At 46.7% G+C, this 16,458-nt stretch overlaps 1 protein-coding gene across 2 annotated transcripts in view; it reads right to left on the reverse strand.

Annotated features, from left to right (window-relative positions):
* PAMR1 (peptidase domain containing associated with muscle regeneration 1) overlaps positions 1 to 16,458 on the reverse strand; it is a 63,812-nt gene that overhangs the window by 24,158 nt on the left and 23,196 nt on the right. For both annotated transcript variants that reach the window (XM_081152991.1, XM_081152992.1), the window contains 2 exons: positions 4,891 to 5,005; positions 620 to 837 (listed from right to left, as the gene is read on the reverse strand). In XM_081152991.1, coding sequence (XP_081009117.1) covers positions 620 to 837; positions 4,891 to 5,005 — 333 coding nt within the window. The remainder of the gene's footprint in view (positions 1 to 619; positions 838 to 4,890; positions 5,006 to 16,458) is intronic.

Raw genomic sequence — 16,458 nt, forward strand, 5'->3', positions numbered from 1 at the left:
GTAAGTGGCATTTACCACTGTAGTTTAAGATGTTTAACACCTATTTTACAGACGGCAAAGGGAGGCTCAGAGCACGCCGGGAGCAGGGCAGCTGTGGAGTGCATGCTGAGGACCAGACACCACGCTCAGCTCTTCATCTTCCTACTCCCAGAGTCCCCTTAATGGAGCAGGACCTATGGTTGTTCCCTCAGTTACTGATTAGGAAGCTGAGGCCCAGAGAAGTAGAACTTGCCCAAGGTCACTCGGCTTCATCTGCCACAGATCCAAGGCCAATGCTCTGAACCATGGCTGGCCCCCTAGTGTGAGCTCTAGAGCCAAACTGCTTGTGTATAAATCTCTGGTCCCACCCCCATAGCTGCGGGACCTTGGACAAATTACTCAGCCTCTCTGCGCTCCAGCATCTGCGCGAGGGAAATAGTGGTTCCCAGTTCTGGCTCTGGTGAACCGTCCAGAAATATACCTTGCCATTCCTCTCCTCCTTCTCAGTGTCCAGGCTCTCCTGAGAACCCGGCACGCTAGGCTTGAGCGGGGCTGAGCAGGGAGGGGCGCAGTACACAGAAAGGGGGTGCTCGTGTGGAGCACGGTCGCAAAACGCTACCTTTGTCTCCATGGCCCTTACCTGTGATCTCCTCAAAAATGGCGTGGAAGCCGTCAAAGTTCTTGGAGCCATCCGAATGGAAGAGCACATGGAGCGAGGAGCGCGTGCTTCTGATGGGAGCCGGCCGCTCGTTGCCACAGAAGCGCTTGATGATCTGGCCGTCGCTGTGGTCCCCATCACGGACCTCAACATAGTCATACTGGCACATGTAGTCAAACTCCAGGCTCAGCATGACAAACCTGTGGGGGGAGAAGGGGACGGCAGGACAGAGCGGGCCCCGGGTCGCCCTGAGACCCCTGAGAAAGTCCGAGGCCAAATGATGAACAGGCCTCTGGAAATTTGGTGCCACTGGCCTGATTGGATCGGAAACTGGTCCTGGAGAGTTTGAGGTCAGGTGAATATTTTTTAGTGGAGGGGTGTGTGTATGGACCCGGTGTGCGTGTGTGCACACACAGAGCATGCCCAGGTGAAGGGGTGCCATATGCCATTCAGGGAATCTTTGTACATGCTGGCTCTTCCTCCAGGGACACTTTTCCTCCCGGTCTGCATGGCGGGGTCCTTCCTATCCTCAGGCCTCCGTTTAAATATTCCCTCCTCAAAGAGGCTTCCCTGACAACTCTTTCCAAAGGAGATCCCTTGTTTTCTTTATGGCATCCATACAAATGTTCATTTCTCATTTTTATCTCCTTGACTGTGTGAGAGTGTGTGTGTGTGTGTGTGTGTGTGTGTGTGTGTGTGTGTGTGCGCACCCGTGTGCACATATGCCTGTCTCCTCCTTGAAGGTAGAGTGGAACATGTCTTACTCCACTGTGCCCAACACAGTGCCTGGCATCCAGAGATGCCAAGCAGATAATGCTGAGTAGATGACTGAATGGATACTATGTTGAATTTTACAATTGGAGAATGGAAATACTATATGTTGTTCTACAAGAATAAATAAAGGAAAAACTCTGCACACTCTTCTGTTAGATGAAAAGATCGGAAGGTAATTATGCTCTTGGCCACAATGATTCATGCCCCAAAGAACAGAGAGTAGCACCCTCTCAGAATTTCAGAGCTGAGGGAGATCTGATCCATCTGTGATTACCTAAAAGGGGCCACGAGTTTGGAAATACTGGGATACATCAGATCGAACTAGCAGAAATGACCCTAAGCTCCCACTTCTAAGAAACAAGAAAAGAGGCAGCCACATGCAGGGACAAGAGAGGAAAATGCATTTTTCAAGAGATGCCCAAGGGAATGCCTGCAACTTAAGTTTATAGCATGTACATCTGTACCTTCCCCTTCACCTTCTGGAGAAGTAAGAATAGACAGAAAAGCTCAGAATTGCCACTTGAAAAGCTATTCCTAGCACCTTGGGTAAAAACCTCAAGTGCCAGAAGATTAGAGAACGCTGACACAGAGTGACAATTGGTATATTTTAAAAGCTCTTAAAGGTCTTACTAAAAAGAATCCCAGTAACTGAGTATCATCAGTGTTTATCTGACAAAAATATTTATCACAAAACCTTTCTAAGGAAGGGTAAGTCCCTTTAATTACATTTTGATTGACATCTCATCAGGATGCCACTGCTAACCCACTGTGGGCCTTGAGCTTCAGTCCCTTCTCTGGGCTTTGATATCTTTGTCTGCAAAGGGGAGGAGGGGGGACAAAGCCACCACTCCACAGAGATCAAAGCTTTTTCTGAAACTAAAATATGAGATATGCCAACTTGTATTTACATTCATTCGTTTGTTCACTTATTCAGCACATTTGTGACAAGCCCGCTCCCTGTCAGACGCTGTTCTAGGTGCTGAAAATGACCCAGCGAGACACGGCGCCTGCCCTCATGGAGATGAGTTCCGACTCGGGGAACAGACAACAAGCATGAAAACCAGGCAACGTGGTAACTGCAGAGAATGTTAAGTGCTGGGAAGAGAATAAACCAGGCGAGAAGATAAAGGGTGACTGGGGAGAGTAAACCTTTTACACAACGTGGTCAAGGAAGATGTCTCTGCAGACATGGTATTTGGTCAGACACTTAGATGAGGGAATTCAGCCAGTCAAATGAAGGTCATGGGGAAGAGCAGTCCAGGCAGAGGAATCTGTAAGTGCAAAGGCCCTGAGGCAGCAATGAACTTGGCATGTCTGAGGGCCTGAAAGAAGGTCAGGGATGCTGCAAGGTGGTGAGTAAAGGAGACAGTGGTATGAACTGAGGTCAGCAAGGAGGGCAGGAGCTAGACCCTGCATGGTTAGGAGTTCAGATTTTACTCCAAGCTTGATAGGAAGGCACTGGAAGGTTTCAATAACAGAATAATGACCTGATACAGGATTTTAAAGGATCGCTGTAGTCACTCTGAGGAGAGGAGATTACAGAGCTGGCAAGAGTGGAAGCAGGGAAGTGAAATAAGAGGCCTTGAGAGAATCCAGGTGAGAAAGGATGGTGGTTTGAAGTAAAATGGTAGCAGTAGAGACAGATGTAAATGGACTTGAGGTGATTTTACAGCTAAGAAAAGAGATTTCTGTGGTGGCCTGGCTGTGGCAGGTGACAGGGGCATCAGGGCTGACTGCTCAGCATGTGGGCTGATTACTGTGCATATGCTTCAGAGAGTTTCCATCACTATTACTCTCCCTGGCCAGCAGCCCAGGTTTGACTAGAGGGAAAGAAATCTATATATTTCCAAGGCTCCCTAGGACCTTTTCCTAGGCAGGTGATGTGCTTCTCAATCTCTCCACTATTTTGGACTTTGTTTTGGGGGATTTTATTTTGCATCCTGGATCTTGGAGAAGCTCTTCAGAGGCCCCTGAGGAGACCCATGGGCTTGGTCCCTGAGTTGCTGAAATGCTAACACGTGGCATTTAACACCTGCTCTTATCATCCCTGGTGGACCCAGCCTGGAGCCCATTAAGCAGAACAGTGTGGCCCCTCACTTGCACCTTGAGCTGACCTTCCTTCAGAAAGTCCAATTAATGAGCCCCACTCCCAACCCCAGGTCTTCAGGGAGTGAAGACACCAGCTACCAAGGGCCAATTTTGATGGGAAGAGATAAGAAAGGGACTTGTTTTGCTGGATCCTTACAATGCAGGATGCAGTGTTGCCCCTCCCAGAAGCCAGAGAGCCATCTGAGGAGCCAGCTGGCAAGGGGCAACCTCTGGGTCCATTGATCCATCTAGAAAATACTTATGGAAAGCCTGTGCCCTAGAAGATTAGAGATTTCCATCACTGCAACCTCATCACTGGTTAGAAAAGGGAGGAGCTAAGTGGACAATGTCCCTAGAAACCCGGGGGGTAAGTGGGCCACTCCACTTGCCTACAGAGGAATAGGAGAGGTGACACAGGAGGCAGAGAGCACTTCTTTCAACATTTATTCATGCAGCAACTATCCATCAAGCACCTATGGTGTGTCCCATGTACTGTTCCAGGCACTAAGAACTGTTCCAGGCACTAAGACGCAGCAGTGAACAGTACTCACCAGACAGGACTTTCCTGCACTACTTATCTATAGTTACAATAAAACCAGGTCTCTACTTGGGACTAGGGCATAAATTAAACATTTCTGTGGACCTCAAAGCCCCACAGAAGAAACAATTTGTCTTCCATACAAGTGAGAGAACTGGTTAATGTGTTGCAGGAGTGGTGGTGGTTTTCTGAGAACATCAGTGAAAGGATCTGTGACAAGTAGGAACCTTGTTCTAGAGTGTAAATCCCCTGAAGGCTAGACTTGTGCCTTTCAGTTCTTCATTTGCCTCCCATGGAAGCCAGCCCAGTACTGAGTGAACAGGAAGACTCGGTAAAGATTTGGCCATGAATACATTACTCTCAGTATCTTGCTTTGTTGTGTTATCTTTGGGTCAAAATCAATGGAGCCCCACTGGTATAGGGTATAGGGCAGTGAATGACAAGCATTTAATTGGCCATAGTTTCTTTAATTTTAATTTTTATTTATTGATTTGAGAGAGAGAGAGATTGAGAGAAAGAGAAACACTGATTTGTTGTTCCACCCATTTATGCATTCATCGGTTGCTTCTTGTATGTGCTCTGACCTGGAATTGAACCTACAACCTTGGTATATCGAGGCAATACTCTAACCAACTGATCTACCTGGCCAGAGCTAATTGGCCAAAGTTTTGACCAGGCCTTATTCCACTGAATCAATAAGAGGTAAAGAAAAAGGTTCTGATACACGTTTCCTGCTTTTAAGGATAAGGTGCTGATGGTTAGCCCCCTGGGTCACTAGGATCCAGGACCCTAGATCCCTTTACTGAGTTTCCTTATGACCCCAGCATCCCTGATTCTGACCCAAGCCCCTTACCTTAGCTGGATGATAAACCCAGGCTTGGCGTGAATGGTCCATTCGCAGTGAGCATTTAGGGGGTAGCTCTCCAAAAAAATCTGACCCTTCGAGGCTCGCAGAACCTGGCCACATTCTGAGAAGAGAAGATCGGGGCAGGGACATTTGAGTCAATAGGAAAGAGATGGTAGACGGCCTCAGAGCCTTTGCGTTCATCCCACACCCTGAGAAGGAAATTACTATTTCTGAAGCACCTAGCAATGAGCCAGTCAAGTGCGTAGGATGATTCATTCAGTCCACGCAGCAGATCGAGATGGGAAGTGGTAATTGTTCCAGTTTCCAGCTGGGAAAATAGATAACCGGAGAGTTAAAGAAATAACTAGCGTAGCTTCTGAGGGCCAGAGTAGAGATTCCAACCTAACTGCACCTGACTGTACACAAGCCACTCTCCCATCATCTTCTCTGGGCTGCCATATGCCAGCCTGCTGTCCCTACCTCAACAGGCTCAGAAAGCAGACCTTCTCCACAGCTCTATATAGGACATTGTGGCTTTTGTCCAGAGTCTGCACCTACATAAGACCCTTTGGTCTGTGTTCCCTGTATATTCTCCACCCCACAAATATAGCCCCAAAGTGACTCTGCTGACTCACCTCCATCTGGTTAGAAAATCTATTTGTTCTATGAGCAATTATGTAATAAATGTCTCTCTAATGCATGACACTGGAGGGTGGATACAATGTCCAACTAGTTGGACTGGATTAGTGGGTTTCATTTTTTCCAGCTTCCAAACCTTTTTTCTCAAGCAAACTCTTATGAAGACCGCCAATTAAAACATGGGCCCAAGAGGGGCTCTTGGTTAAAGCAGAAGCAGAACGACCCAAAGCCCTCCACCCTCATTATCACCCTGGTCCCTGTAGGTAATACAAGGAATCCCTAAGATTTGAAAACCACTGGACTGAGTTATCATTCAATAATATCATATTAAACATGATATAATTTATATTAAAGCACAGTTTTACAAAAGAGTTTGGAGGCAATGTCTTGAATTGGTTTTATAGAAAAACATTATCTGGGTCATGTAAATAAATGATATTTTCTACAAGAGTTGGCCACCTATGATCCATGGGCCAAAACCGGCCCACTGCCTGTTTTTGTAAATAAAGTTTTATTGGAACAGAATCATGCCCATTCTTTTATGCTTTGTCTATGTTTGCTTTCAAGCTAATAACAGCAGAGTTAAGTAGCTGCAACAAGAGACCATATGACCCACAAAAATGAAAATATTTACTATCTGCCCCTTTACAGAAAAAGTGTATCTATCCCTGTTCTATACATAAATCCAGTTCTATTCAGAAATCATGAACTGTGGATATGCAATTATATTCAATAAATACCCCCAAAGTATAAATTCCTATTTCTAAAAATAAAAATATTAATACCAGTGGGCACTGCTCCATGGCAAGATTAGGGCAGTAATATTCCCATGACGTTAGGAAAAGAGCCCAAACTCTACCTTTGACAAACTGTGAGGTCTGAGGCTTGTTACTTTTGTGAAAACTACTGCTAGGTGGCACACATCATTTCTTTATTGGGATTTTTATTGCAGCTGCCCTGCTCCCCCAATGGGAAGCATCATCTACCGCTTTTCACTTGGGGCTAGTGTCTAGGCCTGCCCTCCAAAGGCCGTCCACTATGCAGACTCCTCCTTATGACTTCACGGCCCCCCTCATTGACGGCCCAGCCTCACCCTCTCACTGGCCTCCGCGGCCACTCGCCCACCTACCCATGCTGCTCCGGCCACATAGGCCTCCTTTCTGTTCCCAGCTCTGGGCCTTGCCCTTGCTGTCCCCTTAACCTCGAAGGTGTGTCTTCCTCCACATCTCCTTCCTCTGGGAATTAACCCCAACTGCCACTTCTTCAAAGAGGCCTTCCTTGATCCCCCAGCTACACTGGAACTACACCCTGCTACGGTCACTGTCATGACTACAGTTTTTCTTCATAACACATCTCACTGTTTGAAATTATCTAGTGGATTTGTTTACTCATTTTGGTAGAGCTGGTACCTTTCTAGTTTGACACATAGAACGGTACCTGGCACATAACAGGTGCTCCGTGAATAGGTGTCGAATGAATAAATGATATGATAGGCCAGGCACTAGCTAAAAGATTAATAACCACTCTCTCATTTAATTCCCATGAGAAACAGAGGGGAGCAGCATTCATCTCCCCATTTCCCAGATGCGGAACACTAAGGATGGAAGTGAGGAGACTGCCCTGAGGCCAGATGGCCAGGACATCAGAAGATGCTAAATCACTGTGAAGAATTGAGACTTCAGCATCCTCCTGCCCTTGGCTTCAGACAGTTTTATCCTCACTGGCTATGTGGGCAAGTTACTTCATCTCTCAGAACCTCAGGAAACCTGAGTCAAATGGGAATAAAACTGGCACCTACTTCATAAGGTTTTGTGAGACTTGAATCAGATTACGCACAGAAAGTCCTCAGCAGAAACATCAGTAAATGCTAGCTGGTGGCAGAGCAGGGACTTGAACTTGAGTCTGTCAAGTACCAGGGCTGGGTCTTGGCTGGTACCTTACACTGTCTTCGGGGCCTCCTGACCCAGCGCTCTCCCACTGCATTTTGAAATAGCAGGATTTTTCCACACGTCCCTCTCCAAGACACATTGACTCTTCACCACTCCCCCTGCTCGTCTGGAGTGCACGTTCCTCCCTCCTGCACACCTCACACTCATCTCCCCGTCTGCCCATCTGCTTCCCGGCTACGGAAATGATGCGTTGGGTGTGAGGGACAAAAAAAGAAATCTTCCTGCACAGCCTCCGCCCTTTGGGACTGGTAGCTTCCCAGCCGCAAGGTGTTAAATCTCAGCTCCCACAGCCAACCTCCTGCAGGGACCCACGTCAGAACCAGCAGCAAATGCTGTTTCCCGGCAAACGGAAGCTGGAGTCAGACGGCAGAGTCCCTGGGCCCCCCCTCATGTCCAGGGGGAGCTGGTGCCCAGTCCCAGTCTGGTCTCCTTGGCAAGGCCACTCAGGCATTGGCCCGCCCCAGGATCTCATGCAGCCTGTGGAGGGCTCAGAGCCCCCAGCCCCGTAGACGCTGGCCCCTGGCCATGCGAGACGCTAGACCACTTGCTCCTGCAGGCCCAGGACCTGCCCTTCAGAAGGAGCCAAAATTCCAAAACATGAGCGACATCGCGGTTATGCTTCATGGTGTTTTCTTTCTCACTCCGGAGGGGAGGGCAAAGTCGTCACCAAGACGAGGGACAAGTTCCAGAGACAAAGAGGCACTTCTCGGAAATGTGCTCGGGGGAAGGGTATCAGGCCCAGGGGAGAGGAGGAAGGAGCCCGCTCCCACCCCACGTCCAGGGACTCCTCCAGCTCCCTTTCCACTTCTGTCCCTAGCAGGGGAGGTGGCGGGCCTCGGTGCAGGGTGCTAACTGCACCTCTCTGTCTGGGGCAGAACAGTGAACACAGCTGAGTGTCCCCGCCAAGGAAGTACTGCTGGCCAACCAAGCAGGTGGTCCTGCGTCTGAAAGACCAGGCGGGCAACGGGCCCGAAGACGTGCTCAGATTCCTTGACAATGTCTTGCTGCAGGGGAGGAAGGGGTGTGAGTGTGAGTGTGTGTGTGTGTGAGTGTGTGTGTGTGTGTGTGTGTGTAGGGGAATTTGCCATTGAAACCAGACTGTCGGCTGGGCCCTCAAATCCTGGACTCATCTCCAAGCCACCCACCCACCCTTCCCCATTGCTGCAAGCCAAAACAGGAGAGATGGCTGGATAGATCCTGTTTCTGCAGAGCTGCGAGGAGATTTGACTCGTTTCTCAACCAGTAAGAGAGCTGGAAGGTTCCCAACGAAAACGAACACCCCAGCATTCAGACAAAAGTCTTGTTGTCTCCAGCAGGGAGGGGGTGGGGGCAGGAGAGAGACACAACATCCTTCTGAGAAGTGGTTGAGTTTCTTTTTTCTCTGTAATCTTTCCTCTTAAGGAAAAAAAGTGCGGAAGAAAGTATTCAGGCAGAGAGAGGGATCTGCACTTTCCTTCCTCCTTCAGAGATGACTCGGGAGACAGGGCCCGGTGGTTTAGGGGCAGCCTGGGAAGCCAGACTGCAGCCAGATAGCAGGTCACCCTTTAACCAGCTGTGTGAGCCCAGCCAAGCTCTCCAGATTCTCTAAGCCAAGGGGTTTCCTCCTTTGGAAATGAGAATAATAGTAGAACCGACTGCCATGTTGTATTTTCCTATTTGTCTGTTCTAAGGGTTAAATGAGATCGATATTGTATATATAGCATTTAGCCCAGTGCCTGGCACATGGAAATGTTCAATAAATGGAAACCAATGCTATTTCTCTTGAGTCTTGTCTGGATCTGAGACACTATCTTGGCACAAGAATGACAGGGACAGCCCACGTTCTGACCACTGCTCCAGGGTTCATAAGAGCCTCATTACATGATTGGCTAGAGCCTTAAACCCATTAGGCCCAGGAGCCCAGACAGTGATAACAGAATGAAGGCCTGAATGATGACATGGGAGTGAGCCATGTACTGGGCCAGGAGCTGGAAGAGAGCTCGCACCTGCCACGTGATTTGGTTCATCCTACTGTGACCTGCTGGCCTGCAGACAGGTGCTTGGAGTGAGAACCTCCAGTGCCTCTCACATCAAGGGGTAAGTTAGTATAGAGGGTGAGAGGTTGGGCTCTGGGGCCAAGCTTCTGAACTGGCATCTTGGCTCTGCGATTTACAAGCTGCAAGACAGTGGGAAAGTTACTTAACCCTCTGTGACTCAGTCTCCTCACCTGTACAATGGCTGTGCTGAGGATTAATGAGTTAGTGCATGAACAATGCCTGGTTCACAATAAGTGCTAAGTGATGGCTTTTATCAGGGTCTTAGGTCTTCAAGAGGAACAACTAGATGTCCAGACAACTCACTCTGTGATTTGGCTGATAATCCCAATCAATTTGATACTTCATAATGGTTGTTTTAAGCAATTGGTTGCCTCCCTCATGACACAGTTACGTGGGAGCAGGGACCTTGTCTGTCATGTTCACGCCGTTATATGCATTGAGCAGGTGCTTAGTTAACAATTAACTGAATGAAGGGCTATGCAAGACAGAATCAAACATCTGCGCAATCAAACCATTTTTAAAGCCCCTCCCCTCTGTACCAAATGGTCTGTCCGTCCAGTTGAAACAGTTGTCCAGAAAGAATAGCATCCATCACTTCGTTGCAGAAAGCCTGTCCTCCCCAGAGCTTCCTGGGTATTCACAACAAACACAGGATTCACAACAAACACACGATTCGCAACAAACACGCTGAGGAAAACCAGCCAGTCCAGTTCAAAAGACAGGATCTGGACTAGAGTAGCACAAAGACTATAGAACACTGAAACCTTTCCGTTGTTTTTCCTCTGTGCTTCAGTTTGGTTGATTTCTATTAAATTTGTGTTTAAGTTCCCCAATCTCTTCTGTTGTACCGAATTGGCTGTCAATCTCCTCTGATAATTTTTTTAAAATTTTTAGATAGTGTAGTTTTCACTTCTGGGATTTCCATTTGGTTCTTTTAAACACTTTTCAAATCTATTTTGAAATTTCTCTTCCCTTCTTCAATTATATTCATATTTTCCTCTAGATCCTTTAATATATTTATGTTAAAGTTATTAAAAATATCCTTGTCTGAAAATTGCAATATTTGCTCATGCGTGGTCTGTTTCTTTCAGCTGATTTTTCTCTTGACTGTAGGTCATATTCTCTTGCTTCTTCGCAACAAGAAATGCAATTTTTTTGTTGGTAACATCCTTTCTCTATTAGGCAGGTGGGATGAGGGACTGGTTAGGTTGATTCAATCAGAAATTAAGCTAGCTTGAGGCAGGCCTGAGGCTATAATCCTTCTAGAAGGGTCTTGAAATTCAAGCACCAGGAACCTAACAAAATCTGTCTTTGATTTTCAACACTCCCCCACTGTCCAACTTCCTGTAGCTCCATAGCTGCAAGACTTTGAAATTACAAGTTTTTGAAGCTACAAAACTATACTATCCCAAGATCTTCTGCTTTCCAACCTGTCCCAGCCTCTGCTTGCTCAGCAAAATTTCACTTAAGAGAATACTTGGTGGAGAGGATGGCCTTTGCTTTGGGGTCTCCTTTAGATTGAAGTTCAACAGGCCAGCCCACAGGTTCCTCACAAGCCTGGATGGCTCTGCCCCCTCCTCCAGCAGGCCCACCCCTTCACCTGCCCTGCCCCCAACCTCCATAGCTGGCTTTGGGTATGAAGCATCCTGGATCACTTGCTCACCCAGAAAGGACTCATTCCTCTGCAGTTTAGACTCTTATCGATTTTTTATTCATAGATATTTGATGGTTTTAAAGAAAACTGTGAATTGTCTTTGATTTATCAAGTGATTTCTTGCTCTTTGAGCAGGAAGGAAGCCTTTTTCATGCCTATGCCTTAACCAGAAGCTGAGCAATGATAGATGAGTTCTTTGACAACATAAAATCTTCTGCAAAGTTCAAACATTAATTCCCTGGAGCCAAAAAGCTTCAGCACATAAAATATAAGAAGCAATTTACCATACAATACTCATCCTGGGAAGATTACCTCCTCATGTCCAGTATATATTTTCTTGTCACTTAGGGAATTCTGCCATATTATTTTTCCTCTTTGGCCTTACATTGATTTCCTTTTCAAAAAGAAAAAGGAAGGGAAGGGGAGGGGAGGGGAGGGGAGGGGAGGGGAGGGGAGGGGAGGGGAGGGGAGGGGAGGGGAGGGGAGGGGAGGGGAGGGGAGGGGAGGGGAGGGGAGGGGAGGGGAGGGGAGGGGAGGAAAAGAAGAGCGTACTTTATGGCCCTGGATTCCCGGTCTGGGGAGATGCTCAGGTTGTGGGTTCAGTCCACAGTCGGGATATGGGAAGGAGGCAAAAATCAATGTTTCTCTCTCACATCAATGTTTCTCTCTCCCTCTCCCTTTCTCTCTAAAATCAATAAAAACATTTTTTTAAAAAAATAAATAAATAAAGAATAGCAAACACCATTTATTGAGTGCTTACTATGTACCAGATGCCATAGTAAGGGATTTATAGATAGTGCTTCATTTAACCCTCACAAAAATCCTCTGAGGGGCTGCTATTATTACCCCTATTTGGTAAAATAGGAAGCTGAGACTTACAAAGATTGAGTACCTTTGCCCAAAGTCACAGGAGTAGAGATTCAAATCCAGGCCCTACTGGTCCCAAGCCCTATTGTTAATCCCCACATAATACCCATCCCCAGTTTGGACTCAACTGGGCATTGTTTCTTTCCTGGGAGTGTCAGGAAGCCAAAGACCAGAGCGAGGTGAGCCAGTTTTCAGTGACTCCACCATGTGATTCTCTGGTTCCCCAGGACAGCTCTATCAATCAGTGATACACAGCTTTGTGGGAGTTTCTCCCTCCCTCTCTCTCTCTCTCACACACACACACATAGAGACACAGAAATACACAGACGTGCACACACAAATTTGCTCTTGATCATTCCCAGTATGGTTCAAGGACCAGCCTCACAAATCATCCTCCCCTCTGATAGTATAGCCCACAAACACTTTGGGGCATGGCTTATGGCCAGTTCCTCTGCTCCTCTGACTCTATCCAAAATATGACTAAGAAGATAAAATGTGTTAGGGTCCTATAATCTCTCCCCATAAAATTAAATCCTTTCTTATCTGGGTTGATTTCCTAACCTTCTCGTATCCCCTGGATCCTTCAGCATCTGAAAGGCTGGGATTACTGTAATGCGAGCTAAAAGTGTGGCATACAGAGTGGCTCTTGGTACCTCTCATGTGCCTCTCATTTGGTGGCTAAGAAACTCAGTCTGAGGCCAAGTTAAATAAACTCCTCTCTGGAAGTCAGCAGAACAGGTCCACTTAAGTCAACTCTCCAGTATAAGAAGTATTGAGAAGAAGGCTTAATTTTGACTTTAGATATCAGCCCCGCTCAGAGCCAGCACACAGCTTGCAGTTCCTAAATGCCTTTCTCCACAAAAGGAACCAGGGTTCGTGGAGAAATTGCTGGTTCCAGACCAGAGAGTAAGAACTGCTTACAGAATGACAGTGGAGCCAGCTTGAAGGGGCTTCGCTGGCCAATTCTGGGATAACTTTATCATTGAAACAAAAAAATGGTGATAACTTTATGAAACATGGAAAAAATTAAATTCATGAGTCCATAAAAGAATGCAGTAAAAGAGACAAAGTCAAGTGTGGGAAAATGTTAACTGGTGAATCCAGGTGGAAGGTATATGAATGTACTGTTATTCTTTCAACTCTCGGTAGATTTGACAAATTTTTCAAAATAAAAAGTCGGGGAAAGAAAAACAAGAATCAGCTCCTTTCCCTAACCTGGATATTCTGAGCTTACTAAACCACTCTTTCCTAGGCGGGAAGATGTGAGTACAGTCTTCCCCTGAGCTCAGTGACTTCAGGCCCTTCTCCTATTATCTTGGTTAATATAACCTGTCAATGGTTATGAATGAATCAATCACATAATGGATTTAAATACTACCGTAAGTTGGGTTAATAATAATTAACATAAACTTTGTCAAGGACATGACCGAATAAAGGTGCTGTAATGTCTGCTCAGTGCTCTATAACTCAAATATAAAGTATGCTTTCTGGAATGTGCCTGTCACTTCTCCTTCCTTCTAAGGTTCTATATGACACTCAGGAAAAAAAATGCCAGGGCCCACAGATGGTATCCAGCAGGATGCCCTCCTTCTGCGTTAAACCGTCCGAAAGGATCACTTGGGCGCCATCTGCTGGGTAAATGCTTGCACTGCCACGGGGCTCGGGCACGGTGCCCTGGCCATCAACAGGCCGCTCAAGTGTGGCTTCCCCGTAAGAGAAGCAGCACCCAGCACCCGGCAGGCAATCAGCAAACAGTGAAATTAATTGCTTCCTCCTCTGAATTGCCCTCATATTAATTTAATGCCAATATGAGGTATAGGCGATAAGAGCTTAATAACATCCGAACATCACAGTGATGTCTCCTTAAGGTCAAGCCCTGTTTCCATAGGCGGGCTGGGCTGTCCACTCACTGAGGAATCATTGTTTTCCCTGGCGACTAACCCAGTGCTGCACAGGAACTGCTCCACAGATGCTGAGAGTGTGGCCAGATAACACTGTGTGGAGTGAGGCCTTCTGAGCAACACAATGGGACTGAACAAGCAGAACTGAACCGACACAGAATGAGATAAAATCTGACCATTGTTCTGTTTGTTTCACTGCCACACTCCAATTTTTTTTTAAACTTTTTTTTTTTTAGTCTCTCTTCTCTAAATTGCAAGCTCCAAGATGGCAAGGACCACATCTGTCTTGCTCATCACTGTATGTCCAGCACCCAAGAGCATCCATTCAAGAAATATTTTTTAAACAATGGTAGATTGATGAATGAGGGCCTGGGCTCTGTTCTGCCGGCCAAGCAGCAATGACCTGTTGTAGCAATAAGCCAGTTTTGCTGTCCTTGAGAAAGCCTTGATCTGACACATGGATACCATCACTAGTCCAACCACTCAGACTCCATATAAAGCCAACTCTTACACTGAGGTCAAACCCAAGACTCAGCCAATAGGAGCTATTTGGAAAGACACACATACGGGATTTCTCTGAGCACCTGCTATCCTTCTGTCTCGCCACCCTTTGCTTGTTACTATTTACCATTGACCTCCTGTGTGCAAACATTCTTCCCCTTCTCTACCCTGTCCCCTAAACAAACGCACTTCCTCACTCAGAGTGACTGGAGTGTTGTTCAGGAAATATTTGTACCCCTGACCCTTGGGATGGAGTATACTTCCCTAGCCGACTGATTTGGGGCTTAGCCATGTGACCTCTTTTGGAATGTGCGTGAATGTGATGTGAACAGAGGCCTTAAATGTGCCTGTGTGTTTGGCTTGGCCTTTTGTGTTTCTGCAACTCCCCCTGAGAAGAGCATGTCCCAAGTAGCTGCTGCCCCTTTGACCTGGACCCTGAACATGGAGTTCAACCAAGACCAGACCAGTTGAAATCAGTTGAGCCCCAGCCAACCCACAGACCCATGATAAAAAACAACAATATCTGTCCTTTTGCGATTGTTTGCTACACAACAAAAACTATTATATATGAACATGTTATCACCACTACCCCTGAAAGCTTCAACTTAAGACATTCTATTCTCTGATTACAATACCCTTTCTGTCTATAGGTTCCACAGCTTTATTACCACCAAGCCCACTTTCCTACCACACTGAGACATCCCTACTCTCTCTACCAGGCTCTTTATGGTTTCATGTCCTACCACCTGGACAATCATGTCTTAGCCAATTCTCCGATCTACCAAATGCCTGGTTCAGCTCCTCTCTGCCCGAGAGCATTTCCCAGTACCTGACTGCATTGCCTGCATGGGAGTTCCAGCTTGAACTAGGTGCTCAGCCTTGCTGGGACCTGCCTCTTTCCTTAGCCCTCACTCGGCTGTCTCAAACCTTAGGTACTCCCAAGCCCAGCCTCACTTCCACTCTGCCCTCAGCAGAGATTTCACTTCCCACTTTTCAGATAAAGCAGAGCTTTTGAAGTAGAGATCAGATAGTACCGTGGTTAAGAACAAGGGGTCTAGAACTGTGCCGTCTTAGGTACCCTCCTGGTTTGCCCACACCTGAGCAAAGGCATAGCTCAAGCATCGGCTCCTGTCCAAAACCTCCCCTACCCCTGACTCCGTGATTAACTGCTCTTTAATCTATGTTCTGCCTACGCCATACCCTAGTTCACAGCTTCTCCTTGGCTTCCCCCTGCACTCAGAATAACATCTAGACTCTTTACCTAATTTACCTACCTACAAGGCCATGCACGATCTGACTCCTGCCTATGGCCCCAACCCCACACATAGCCCTTCTCCATTCACTCATACAGAGAAAGAGCGACCTTCCATATCCAAAGGGAGGAAACCCCAGTTATCTTATATACTGCAGTGGTCAATGTGAAATCTGAAGCTGTGCTGTATATCTGACTATGTCTATCTTAATCAGTTTTATTTCTGGACCACCTACTAGCTTGGCAATTAAGGAGCATATAGAATGATGATAGATTTACTGTGTTCGTTTTCACTATATGCCAGGCAAAGCGCTAAGCGCTTCACACACATACCTCCTTTAATTCTAGAAACAGCCCTATGACATAGACAGAATTCTTCCCATTTTAAGAAAAGGAGACTGAGATTAGTGAGATTAAATGACTTGGCCACGGTCACAATGCAAGTGACTGGCAAAGCCATTAGCTACCCCAGGCCTTTGTCATTCCAGAGCCTGTGGTCTTGATCATTACGTCACAATGTCCCCAGAGAACAGCTGCCAAAGGAAAACAGGGGTGAAATCCTGCAGCTAATCTACCTAGAAAAGAATCCACCAAACTACTAAATTCAATTTCCTAGAAACCACCTAAGATGACATCAAAGTTTTAAATCTGCACCTGAGACCAGCCCTTTAAAAGTTCTCTGTCTTCTGGATAATTTAACTCCCAGGCTCACCTTGAAGCACCAGCACAGCCCTTCCCCTCCAGGTATAATTGCATTTCTCGGCTGCAGACCACA

The sequence above is a fragment of the Miniopterus schreibersii genome (genome assembly GCF_964146895.1).
Source record: "Miniopterus schreibersii genome assembly, chromosome: 12".
Lineage (NCBI taxonomy): Eukaryota > Metazoa > Chordata > Mammalia > Chiroptera > Miniopteridae > Miniopterus > Miniopterus schreibersii.